Source organism: Leuciscus leuciscus, assembly GCF_965113295.1.
Source record: "Leuciscus leuciscus genome assembly, chromosome: 23".
NCBI lineage: Eukaryota > Metazoa > Chordata > Actinopteri > Cypriniformes > Leuciscidae > Leuciscus > Leuciscus leuciscus.
The window spans coordinates 30,128,592-30,141,347 of record NC_138747.1 but is presented as its reverse complement, the minus strand read 5'-3'; the positions used below and the strand labels follow the sequence as shown (position 1 = coordinate 30,141,347).

Below are 12,756 nucleotides of genomic sequence, written 5' to 3'. Positions count from 1 at the left end.
AGGCTTGGGCGGTATTCGAATTTTGAAACCGTCAAACCGCCTCCCTATTTTACCGGGGTATACGGTATTACCGTGACTAATTAAAAATGACATAATGGGCTCAGACGGCATCACCAAACTGTTGGCTTGTGCCTACACCGTTCAGAAACTGAATGCCAGATCGGGCAAAAAAACAACAACAAAAAAAATCAAGCCCAACCCCTGCACGTTGTGTCTGAGTCAGGCCGACGGCATTAACTGTTATTATGAGCCGGAGCCCACCATTATTCAACATAATATCTGTGTGCGTGCAACAAGCAAGAAGTGCCTTTGTAATCCGGTGACGCGTGTCCATTGATTTTTATTAATAAAACTTTTCTGCAAAGATGGAAGTTGACGATCGCCATCTCTGTAGTGAACGCGCCTATAGAGAGAAATGCACATCATTACACAATCAGAGAGTGGCCTTTTTCTTTTCGTTTTGAATTGTTTCGTTTAAAGAAATTGACGATCGGCATCTGAACACTATAGAGAGACATGCACATCATGGATTACAGAGAGGTAGGCTAGTCTATTTCTTTTCGTTTTGAATGGTTTCGTTTACTGAAATTGACGATCGCATCTCCGTATGAACGCGCCTAGAGAGAAATGCACATCGTGGATTACTTAGCCTAATCAGTGAGTAGCCTATTTCTTTCGTTTTGAATTGTTTCGTTTAAAGAAACTGACGATCGCCATCTCCGTATGAACGCGCCTAGAGAGAAATGCACACCATTGATTAATCAGACTATATTTCTTTTCGTTTTGAATGGTTTCGTTTACTGAAATTGACGATCGCATCTCCGTATGAACGCGCCTAGAGAGAAATGCACATCGTGGATTACTTAGCCTAATCAGTGAGTAGCCTATTTCTTTCGTTTTGAATTGTTTCGTTTAAAGAAATTGACGATCGCCATCTCCGTATGAACGCGCCTAGAGAGAAATGCACACCATTGATTAATCAGACTATATTTCTTTTCGTTTTGAATGGTTTCGTTTACTGAAATTGACGATCGCATCTCCGTATGAACGCACCTAGAGAGAAATGCACATCGTGGATTACTTAGCCTAATCAGTGAGTAGCCTATTTCTTTCGTTTTGAATTGTTTCGTTTAAAGAAACTGACGATCGCCATCTCCGTATGTACACGCCTAGAGAGAAATGCACATCGTGGATTACTTAGCCTAATCAGTGAGTAGCCTATTTCTTTCGTTTTGAATTGTTTCGTTTAAAGAAATTGACGATCGCCATCTCCGTATGAACGCGCCTAGAGAGAAATGCACACCATTGATTAATCAGACTATATTTCTTTTCGTTTTGAATGGTTTCGTTTACTGAAATTGACGATCGCATCTCCGTATGAACGCGCCTAGAGAGAAATGCACATCGTGGATTAGCCTACTTAGCCTAATCAGTGAGTAGCCTATTTCTTTCGTTTTGAATTGTTTCGTTTAAAGAAATTGACGATCGCCATCTCCGTATGAACGCGCCTAGAGAGAAATGCACACCATTGATTAATCAGACTATATTTCTTTTCGTTTTGAATTGTTTCTTTTAATGAAATTGACGATCGCATCTCTGTATGAACGAGAGAAATGCACATCATGGATTACTTAGCCTAATCAGTGAGTTGCCTATTTCTTTCGTTTTTAATTGTTTCGTTTAAAGAAATTTCAAGCTTTATTTATTTGTCATGTCTGTGAGGCATAGCCTTTTTTATGAGATTTCAATGCAAGTGACAGCGGCATGCTCATCATGTCATGATTATATTAAATCCAGGCGTTTGGTTGATGAAAATTTTATAAAAATTTAGATACAATTTATACAAAACGAAATTCGTTTTAAAGAGGCCTTTTACAAAACTAAATTTATTGAAGTGGTCAAATCGTCTGACACCCGATGCATCCCATCTTATTTGTGCTGTTCACTTTTCATAATCAACAAAGATGGAAAAAATAACATAATATTTTAACAAATACGAAACTTAATGCGCTTATGTATCCTGGCAGCAGTGAGTGGGCGGTTGTTTCGGAGATGCGACGTTAGAGGTGTTTACATCTCTCGCGGTATTGCCTCGTCAGTATTTACCGCCTCTCCCTTCTCATTTGGTTGGAACCAGAAATATTGCCAAACTGCAACCACACATAAGCATTTTTTAGGCAATAAATAAATTATATATATATATATTATAGGCTATATAAGTGCCGGTAATGACGGTATTGAAACTGATACCGGTGCTATTTTAAGATCCCGCGGTATCCGATATTACCGTAATACCGCCCAACCCTATTGTACTCCCCTTGCTTTAAAGGGTCGATAACACTTCTGCGGTGTACACTGCCTGTTGGCAATGTTAAATAAGTATAACAAGGCCCACAGAATCTGTGAGAGTACCTGGCTTCTGTGGCTAGTTCTGCTAACAGTCCCGCTATCAAATAGTTAGGCCTTAACATGCCCCTTGAAGGCGGCTCCCCAACGAGTGGATGCGTAGCATTGCAAAGGCATTAAGTATCACGTTGCAGGCCCCCATGGAGCCTCCCTGTTTCTAGCCCAGAACCAGGTTTGAGCATATTGTTCCAGAATCTATCTGAGGATCGTTCTGTATGAATACTTAGCTCCCCTAAGTCTGGTCGGAAGGTCGAAGGACTCTCACGAGGCCTCCCTGTTAGATCAGCCCTAGAGCTGGAGGTGCCCCCCTTATTAGGGTCCCTTTCAGACTGGACGGGAATTCTTTTGGACCCCCTGGCCATATTCCCTTAAAGGAACCCCTTCCATAGAAGCTGTTGGTTCCAAGCCTTTGAGGGGCCTTGGTAGGCCTTCATTGTTTCGGAGGCCTCTTTGAGGCTTATAGCTTGGGCAGCGGCCGTAGGGAATACCGTCACTGTATTTGACCCGAAGGGGGAGTGTTTTGGCATTTCAATGAAATTTGACATTTTGTCACAGCCATAATTTGACGTGCACTCCCCTCAGCATGGTGGCGTTGGTATATCGTTCCCCATAGCATCAAATCAACGCAGTGTGAGTTCCCTTTCGAAAGGGAACGTCTAGGTTACGACTGTAAACTCTGTTCCCTGAGAACAGGGAATGAGACACTGCATCTTTCACCATGCCTCGGGGATGCCTGCTCAACAGTCCCTACAGACGATAAGTTGTTGACATGTCTCAAGGCGTCCCTTATATACTTCCGGGTCGCACTAGTAGTGACGTCATAGGCTGTCACCGGCCAATAGGATTGCCGTGATTAGGTAAGCGTTTCAGACGCTGGTTCACACATGGAGGCGTTCCCCAAGGCGTCAAATCGACGCAGTGTCTCGTTCCCTGTTCTCAGGGAACAGAGGTTACAGTCATAACCAAGACATTTTCATTGGTAGTCTCTTTGCAAGATGTTATTGGGCCAAGAAGCTAAAAAGAAAAAAAAAGAGAAAGAGAAAAGAAAACTACAATAATAATAATAATACAACCAAAAATTATAATCTACAAAATACATTTAAACAACACGATATACAATGGAAAAGTATAGTTGTTTTCGCGAATCCGTGTGAACTGGGATCGTTTTGACAATGTTGTCGTCTGTATGTGAAACTTTTAAACATCGTAAAGAAAAAACATTTATGTTTTTTGTACACTGTACACTGTTGTCGTGCAAACGTACCCTCAGATACCCCTCAATAAACCCATATATATATTACTTTGCCCCATTTTCCCCCTAGGACAACTGCCGCAGATAACCTTGTGAGTTTATCTTCTTTTTTTTAACGTCTTTGCTTTGTGAAAACTGAACTTATGGTAAAAGTTTCATTTATAATAAAATATCGAACCAATCCTCAGGTATGGTTGCTCATATGTGGTAGTTGCTGTCTTCATCCTGACTGTGATCGTGGCAATCTGCTTTATCAGAATCAGTAAATCTGGTGAATCTGATGAAAGCTCTACAGGTAAACAACCAATCTGCTCTTCATCTTTTGTCATAATGTGTACTGAAACAAATATATACTTATATTTTATTTATTTATTTATTTATTTATTTATTTGTTTGTTTGTTTGTTTGTTTATTTGTTTATTTATTTATTTTATATATATATATATATATATATATATATATATACACACACACTGAAACAAACACAATGAAATCTTGACCGGATGTGTGTTGATTGTGTTTTTCAGGAGAACCATTAAAAGACACAGAGACAGTCTAAAGAAAATCCTAACTCAGAAAAAGGCAGACATCATGTGAATTATCATAAAGATTCAATGAAATTAGAAATACTGCAATACAAAAAGTTCTATATTGTTGGTCATAAGGTGCAGCCTAGTTCTGATTTTTTTATTTTTTTTTATTTTTTTTTGGAAAGTCTTAATTTTTTAAGAGTCAGTAAACATACCTCTCCTGAAATCAGATCATAATGTGATTTGAGTTTACTCTATAGAGGCACTGAGGGCTGTAGTTAAGAAGATGCTGTGAATGTGTACTGTAGGTATGTGCACATCTGTTTATTTAGAAATGTATCTATAGTCAGATATATCTACTTTATTTTATAATGATGCTGTGCATCATTTTTATTTTATATTTTTTGTATTTCTTTTTTGTTTAAAAAAAGGATTTCTAAACTCATTAAGTATCTTTTTTGTATCAGAAATTTGTAATTTGACAATTTTATTTGTCTAAAGAAATATAGTACTATTTTTTTCCTCAGTGGAATCGGCACACTTTTTATTAGGCGTCTTTACTATGTACTAACATTAAAAAAAATTTATAATAATAATAATAATTGTTTGGTACAACTCATTGTGTTGATGTTGTATTGCAAAACACTTGTGCTGCTATTGAGGGTTGATATGGGTGGGTTAGGACAGGTTTGGGTTGGTTTAATGGTGGTTCAGGGGTAAGAAGGTTCAACAGTGCCGTTATAGATGGAATTACAAATTACATGGAGGCATTTTTAAATAAAGTATTTTTTAAGTACAATATAAAAACATGAATGTAAACCATGTAAACACTTATTCCTATGTTGCAATCTGTTTGCAAATGAGTTAGGCTATTAATTTATAGTGATGTAACAGTGCAAAAGGAACTGTAATTTTGGAGTTTTGTTTCTTAGATCAGTTCATGAATCTCTCTGCTAATGAGTTAATGATTTGAATCAGGTGTGTTAAATAAGGACGACATACACAATGACCCAGAGCTGTGAGTCCTCAAGAGCAGAATCGAAAACCACTGGTTTATTGACTGACTCCAAACCTAACCATTTCCCATAAGCCCGAAAAATATCTAAACGAGTGTAAATTTCATTGATTCAGTCAATTAATTAATCCACTCAGCATTTTCACTGGCCATAGTTTTGACATCGATACCATGGGGAAAAATTGCCATATAGATATTTTTAATATCAACTTGTAATTTGGCAGCAGGTATATTAGGCTGCTGTCACGTTAAGACCTGATGCACGGATCCATTATACTGTTACACATGCATTTTCTTTCTCAACTATTTATGTTCACTTAAAACAAAACTGACTGTGTTTATATGAATACTTGCAAAGTCTGACATTTTGACAATATTGTGTGTGTATTTGACTGTTTAAGTGCAATAAGCAGCGAAAAAGGACTCAATTTAGTACTGAGAGGCAGGTTTATGTGCCACTCTTTGGCTGTGATCGCAAAATCTGCGGTAATATTACACGCATTCCCACGCCGAAATTGTGAGTGGGGGGATGCGGGTTTGTGTGTCAACTCGCTGTCGAAGAGATGAGAGAGCTACTGTAGAAAGCACAGTTGGTATTATGTATCTATTCTGCAGAAAATTTGTATTGGAAGCATTACAGATATTTCAACAGGGCTGTAGTCAAGTCCACCTTTGTCAGGACTAGTCAAGACGAAGTCAAGTCTAAGTCCAAAGAGTTTTGAGTCAAAGTCAAGACAGAGTCCAAATGAGACAGTCAAGATAAAGACAGACAAAAGAGAATCCTCTTCAAGACCACATTCTTAACTATTGATAATATATGTGTTGCGAGAGACAGCATATCTTTCTATTCTAAGATAATCATTTTGCATTATTATTTGTAATGATCAAAAAGCACATGCAGGGGAACAACACTGTAGGATCAAATTAGGCCATTTTATTTACTATAGGTATAACAATTTCACCAAATTCCCATAATATAGTTTTGTTGCAAAATTTGCAGGTGGTCTTGTGTTTCCTCTTCTTCAGTGCACTGTCGAGATTAGTTGTTTGAATCGTCACTGGTCTCATGATTCAATTCGATTACGATTTAGAACTAACATTACTAAATACTAAAAGTGCATGAAACTGTTAAGTGTACTTAAGTTACAATAACGCGCACACACACACACACACACGTGCACACAAACTCGAGCTCACACGCTGTAAATTTTAAAATCGTGGGTGCATTTCTTGTATTATTTGCTTGTGTTTCGCCTCTCTCCGGCTTTTTCTGCAAGCACGAGTAGCACATACGTGACGAATTACGTCAGTAGGCTATGATCGATTATGGTCTATTACTGCATCGATGCAGAAACATCTACATCTGCATTGCGAGGCAACAATTAATTTCAACACTCCTGCTGTCGACAAATTCTCTGTGGTCTGTAAATCCAAATTGTATTATGCAGCCGACAGATACTGAGTGAAAGGAGAATTTAAGAATGATCAGGACACTCATTAATATGACACTTTATTCAACAGGAGTAACAGCTCGTTCAGTGCATCATACGTCATTACGCTATTTCAACGTCATTGCACATGCGCAGTCCTTTCAGTTTCCTTTTTCAATCCGATCAAGTGTTTAACATGTTCTCTCGATCGGATTAGAAAAGAAATAAACCACCCTTTTCAATCCGATCGAAATTTCATTCGGTTCGAGCTCAGTTGGATCGATTAAGGTGTTTACATGAAAGCTTTTCAGCCCTATTGAGCCATCAATCCGATTACTCACAAATGATTTGGTTGCATGTTAACGTAGCCAATGACTTATGAAAATCTGACCTAGCCAATCTATTGTCACATATGCAGGTAGCACACACAAAGATGATTCAAATAACAGGCTTTATTAACTATCCAAAAGACTCCTGTGATCTTCTGAACGCACAGGATAAACGCAAACCAAACTAAACCATGTATTGACAAGAACCGACAGAAAACTGAACAGAACCAGGGGTATAAATACACAGGAGGTAAAAAGAGAACTCAATTAGACACAGGTGGTGATAATTAGTAACTAAGGGAACAAACTGGCACACACTAGGTAACTAGGTCAACTTACAATGAAAGGGCACACAGGCAAACAGGAACAAGGAAAACAGAACCAAAGCACAATTAAACTAAGCATAACCCTGACACTACATCTCCCTCCGGGAAGCCAAATCCTCACGACCTAAGGGATAATGTACATCCAGCCGGTTGTTATGGAATAAACACAGACGCCCACTTATTACACGGCTACTTGCCACATACAGTAAGTAAATAATTAGACAAAATATATATATCTAAGTTGAAATATTTATTAGCTCTTTAAACGCAAAGCTTCTGCAGAGAGAGCAGTTGCTAGTGTGGCAAGTTCAAACTAGATGGACATTTAAGGGATACGCTATACAGTCATACCACTTATTACACAGCATTTTGCAAAAAATAATTATGGGGTCAAGAGATATTGATTTGAGATTAAACTTATGTCTTCATTACATCGACATGCCGACATAATTGGGATCCCTATGGAAAAAGGCACAGTTGCTGCCACATCCAGCGCCCTACGCAAGACTCTCAGACCCCCAACTGACTGGGGCGGTAGGCCTGCGTAGAGGGAGTTAAAACTGCTGTTCCGTTATAACCCATACAGTGGAACTCTTGGATAACTCTGGGAAAGCGGGCCTTTCCAGGAGAGAGGGACGCTGCAAGGGCCACATCCTGCCCAAAGGGAGGTAACATGTGGACAATACACATATGGACTATACACATATGGACTGGCCGGTCAGGGGCAGCACAACATATGGAATGTTACTGGGGTGACTCCAGCCTGAGAGGGGGAGACTACACCGAACAGTGACGGCAGGGCCAAGGAAAAGACATGGGCTCACCACAGGGAGCTGATCGTGGAAGAATACACATATGGGATCGCCGCAGGGATCACAACATATGGAACCCAGCCTAGCACAAGTTACACAAGAATACGAGCACTAGGGCCTGGCGTCGGACGCTCCGCAACATTTGACTGTCAATGGGGTGCGGAGGAACTCAACAGGGTTCGCCTAAGTGGGGGACTCGACTCAAGCAAAAAGAGAACGTATCCGCAACCATGTGGAGGGGAGTGGCGCAGCAAGCCAACACTAGAGCAAGAACTTCTGTGTTACTGGCTGGTTGAAGCGAGCACACAGGAAGAAACCGGCTCAACACGTAGGCAATAAAACCTAGCAAACGTGTTAGGTGTCGCTCAGCCCACAGCTCTACAGATATCTATCAGCGAGGCGCCATGTGCCAGAACCCAGGAAGAAGCGATACTCCTAGTGGAGTGGGCTCTCAACCCGAGCGGGCTGGGAGTAGAACAACTGGCAGTGGGACGTGTCCAGGGTGGCAAACAGATCTACCTGTGTGGTCCCGAAGCTCCTCCATATCAGCTGGACCAACTAGGGATGGAGTCTCCATTCTCCCGGTACCACCTGCTGCCGTGAGAGCTCGTCGGCTGCACGGTTAACCCTCTGAGGTCGAGAAACGCGCCGACGCGTTTTGCTGGATTTTTTTCACATAGCAGCAACATAAACTTAAATTACTCCGTCATTTACGGTTATACAGAAAAAAGAAATATAAAAAAATAATCTGTGATATTTCTACTTTTGTATGTGTCCACTTACAATCAAATCAAAATATTGTGCTTTTGTAAAATAAAGAAAATAAGAAAATAGTCGCGGTGAACTTTTTTTTCTTGAGCACGTCTATAAACTGAAACATAACTCAGCGAATACTTCTCACACATTTATGAGCCATATACCTTTATACACATTTAAGTGTGTACTTTTAAATGATCGGATTCAAACTGAAAACAAATATTCTCTGTTTAAGTAATTTGTATAAAACCAACAGGATGTCCAGTATCTCAAACGCTTGCTAATTACTTTTTAATTCGACACGCCCACTCGCGCAAAAGAGATTCACATGCAAATCTCCACATGGAACGCGAACGCCCTCGTTACCTCAAACACAAAACACCAAAACACTTCACAAGTCTCTGCTTTTCGTCGAGTTTGGAAGACGCGCTGTGAGCTTACATTGGATTTACCTCAGAAGAAGAAGAACGCGATTTGAAGACAAGAAAGATGTAAGGTAAGAAATTCTTACTTATTAGTTTATGGTATTGTTGCATAAACTTCACATTGCAGTTGAACTGTTGCTAGATATATGGTGAATATTATACTATTTAGACCCGTGTTTCCTGTTAAATACTGTTTGTGGATATCTGCTCAAACATAGATATGTATAACCATAATGTTTAATATTTTGGAGCGCGATGGCGTTTGAATGTATCATATTTTGGAGCGCGCTGTGGGTTTTAATGTATCATATTTTGGAGCGCGATTGCGTTTGAAAGGAAAAATGCACCAAACATTAGGCTTTATGTTTTTACTATTATCTCATTTCATATCATCATAACGAATGGAAACATTTGATAATCAATATATTTTTCTCTAGCGTAGTTGTTCTTGAAATCTTTTGGAAGATTTAATTTATTGTTATTATTATTTTATGCAGCACTGCGTAGCCTATGCCTACAAGGCACAACAAACCTGGTGTTCATTATATATTGTTGGAAACGTGTGTGTGTGTGTATTCTGTGAATTTTAAAAAGAAATTTTAACCAGAAAAATCTAAAATCTATTCCCAAAATCGTGCAGCCCTATAGTTTCTCTTGATATCAGTATGTTCACAGTTTTTTCTTTTTTCTTTCAGGGACCAGATGCAACTGAGTCCTGCTGACTTCAACATTCACATGAGTCTCTGTACATGAACATGGTAAAGTGAAAATCAAACACCTTGGAAATGAAAGGTATGTACAATGTTTTTAGGAATGGCACAAAGGTCTCTGTCTTTGGATCATTGTTTTCAATGTGCTCTTTTGTCATTTGTATTTTTGGATTGTGTTGTGTTGTAAATAAATCCAAACAATCTAAAAGCCATTCTTTTTTAAATCTCCTCATTCTTTGTGCAAGGTTGCTCTGAATGACAGGGCCTGCTCGCTCCTAATAGGGCAGTTAGGGGAGTGTCTTTGTCTTTCTCAGGTGTGAAAAGCTTACATATTCATGAGATGATCACGCCTCTTCGCATATGGCTTTGTCACACAAAACACGTCTTAGAAATTTTAAATCAATATATTGTCTTATCTGAATGAGCAGTCAGGGTGATTTTCACATAGTTTTGGAGCAAATATTCTAGGCTATGTCATACAATTTTCAAAAGTCTTGTGAAGAAATAATCAGTATGGGTTTCATGGCCTTATTTCAGTGAATTTTTTATTTTTTATTTTCACAAACCACGCATAAATGTCATTATCTCAAAACTACAAACTTTTACATACATGCTGCTGATATATTATTGTAGCAGAGTTTGTGCTGAATACAGTGTAATTAGACTTTAGCCATGAAAATGTCACTAGTAACAGAAAAAAACACAAATGTCAGACCACCTCCAGGGCCCAGAAAACAGCTCAGACCTCAGAGGGTTAACCCTCTGGGGTCTAAGGTGTTTTTGGGGTCCTTGAGATGTTCTGACATGCCCTTACATTTGTGCTTTTTTCAGTTGCTTATAAACATATTAATGGCAAAGGTATAATTACACTCTATTTAGCACAAACAGGGCTACCATAATATGTGAGCAACATGTATGTACATGTTTGTATTTTTGAGAAAATAATGTTTATGCATGGTTATTGAAAAAACTAAAAATGAAAATTTCTGAAATAAGGCCACAAAACACATACTAAATATGTGTCAATAAGACTTCTGAATAATGCATTTTGTCGCCTAGAGTTTTTTTCTTCAAAATGATGTGAAAATCATCCTGCCTAATCGTTCACATAAAACAATACATTGATTTAAATTTTGTAAGACACTTTTTGTTTGGAAAGGCAATATGCGGGTGGGCGTGGTTCACACCTGAGGAGACAATGGGGCCCGCATAATGAGGCTGCATACTTAATTAGCCTTTCATTCAGGTGTGTGACTGAGCCACGAGAAAGAATGCAAGGACAATATATATAATTGGTTCACAGTTGTTGTTGTTGTTTCCACAAATTGTGCTTGCAAATTGTATGATATCCAAGGTAAACATTTCTAGTAATTGTGCAGTTAATTGTTCTCATACTGTATTTTCAGATTTGGAATATATTCTCTACCCAAATGTGTCACTAATAAAGCATAATAAAATTATTTAAAGAGAAGGCTTATATTGACCTTTTAAGATTTTGTTTACATCTATCCTTGTATATATATATTTTTATTTATTTTTATTTTATTTTATTTTTTTTATTAAAAAGGTTATACAATTACAACAACATTTAAAATTGTAACAATATTTCCAGTGTAATCTTTCTTTGTAAAAACTAAAGTATACATTTTATCATACGTAATTCAATTCATATGAGCAGAAATTGGCAACATTATAAGCTTATTTGATGTGGCAGTATTTTACAGTAAAAACTTTGTAATCTATCCGAAAAAAAAACGATATTTATTGGTCTCCCTCATGTCCGCCAGGTTGAGCCAGAGGTTCTTAGACCACCAAGGTGGACATCGCCTGACCCACTGAACGTGTCGTCGACCGGAGGGCGAGGTCGGTAGCCACACTGAGCTCCCAAAGGAGCTCTGGGTCAGAACCACCCTAGTGCATGTCCATGAGTGCCATGGCATGGAGGAAGGAAGCAGCCTGCCCACAGGCTCTTTAACCCTTCGCCCGACGGGAGGCGTGGATTACCCCGCCAAGAGGCAGCGGAGGCCGGGCACAGTTGCATCGCGATGGCACTATACAGCGCCGTCCACGTCCTAGTTAGCTCCTCATGCACCTCCGAGAAGAATGGCACCGGGGCGGAACACTGAGAACCAGCGCGACCCGCCCCGAGAAACCAATCGTCCAACCGAGACGGTTCGAGACGTGATGGAGGGTTCCACACAAGCCCGACCTTCTCGGCAGCCGGGAAAGCATAGCCGCCCATTCTGGATATATTCGATACTCAAACATGATAGGGCTCCCTGAAGTGATCCCAATTACGTCGGCACGTTGATGTAATGTCGAACATGACCGACTGAAAGGGGACCATTCCTAGCAAGCGTATAGCATTGCTGACTTTAGCAGGCTCAACCCGGATGAGCCTGTGTTATCTGTTTTCAGCGATTGTTATGTAAGGTATAATGTACATCCAGCCAGTTGTTCTCTCAGAATAAACCCCCGACAGGGTGATGAGGAATCTTCCATCAGCCTGAAGTGGGTTTATTTTGAGAGAACAACCGGCTGGATGTATATTATCCCGCTTAATACACGGCTACTTGCCACATAAGTAAATAATTAGACACGAAAAATGTATTTGAGTTGAAATATTTTATTAGGTCTTTAAACGCAAAGCTTCCGTGGAGAGAGCAGTTGCTAGCACGGCAAGTTCAAACTAGACAGACATTTAAAAGATACAGTACAGTCATAGCACTTATTACCAGAGGTGGAAAGTAACTAATTACAAATAC

At 39.3% G+C, this 12,756-nt stretch overlaps 2 protein-coding genes across 5 annotated transcripts in view; one reads left to right on the top strand and one right to left on the bottom strand.

Annotated features, from left to right (window-relative positions):
• LOC309488344 (uncharacterized protein) overlaps positions 1-12,756 on the top strand; it is a 64,540-nt gene that overhangs the window by 1,945 nt on the left and 49,839 nt on the right. Inside the window, exons 6-8 of one of the 2 annotated variants that reach the window (XM_082156578.1) lie at positions 3,729-3,750; positions 3,847-3,953; positions 4,186-4,591. The exons of the other annotated variant lie outside the window; for it this stretch is intronic. Of the exons in view, the coding sequence (XP_082012704.1) occupies positions 3,729-3,750; positions 3,847-3,953; positions 4,186-4,217 (161 nt within the window). The 3' untranslated portion in view covers positions 4,218-4,591. Of the gene's footprint in view, positions 1-3,728; positions 3,751-3,846; positions 3,954-4,185; positions 4,592-12,756 lie in introns of those variants that run through there. 2 annotated transcript variants of the gene reach the window in all.
• LOC309488345 (uncharacterized protein) overlaps positions 1-12,756 on the bottom strand; it is a 139,713-nt gene that overhangs the window by 94,316 nt on the left and 32,641 nt on the right. The gene's annotated exons all lie outside the window — the stretch shown is intronic.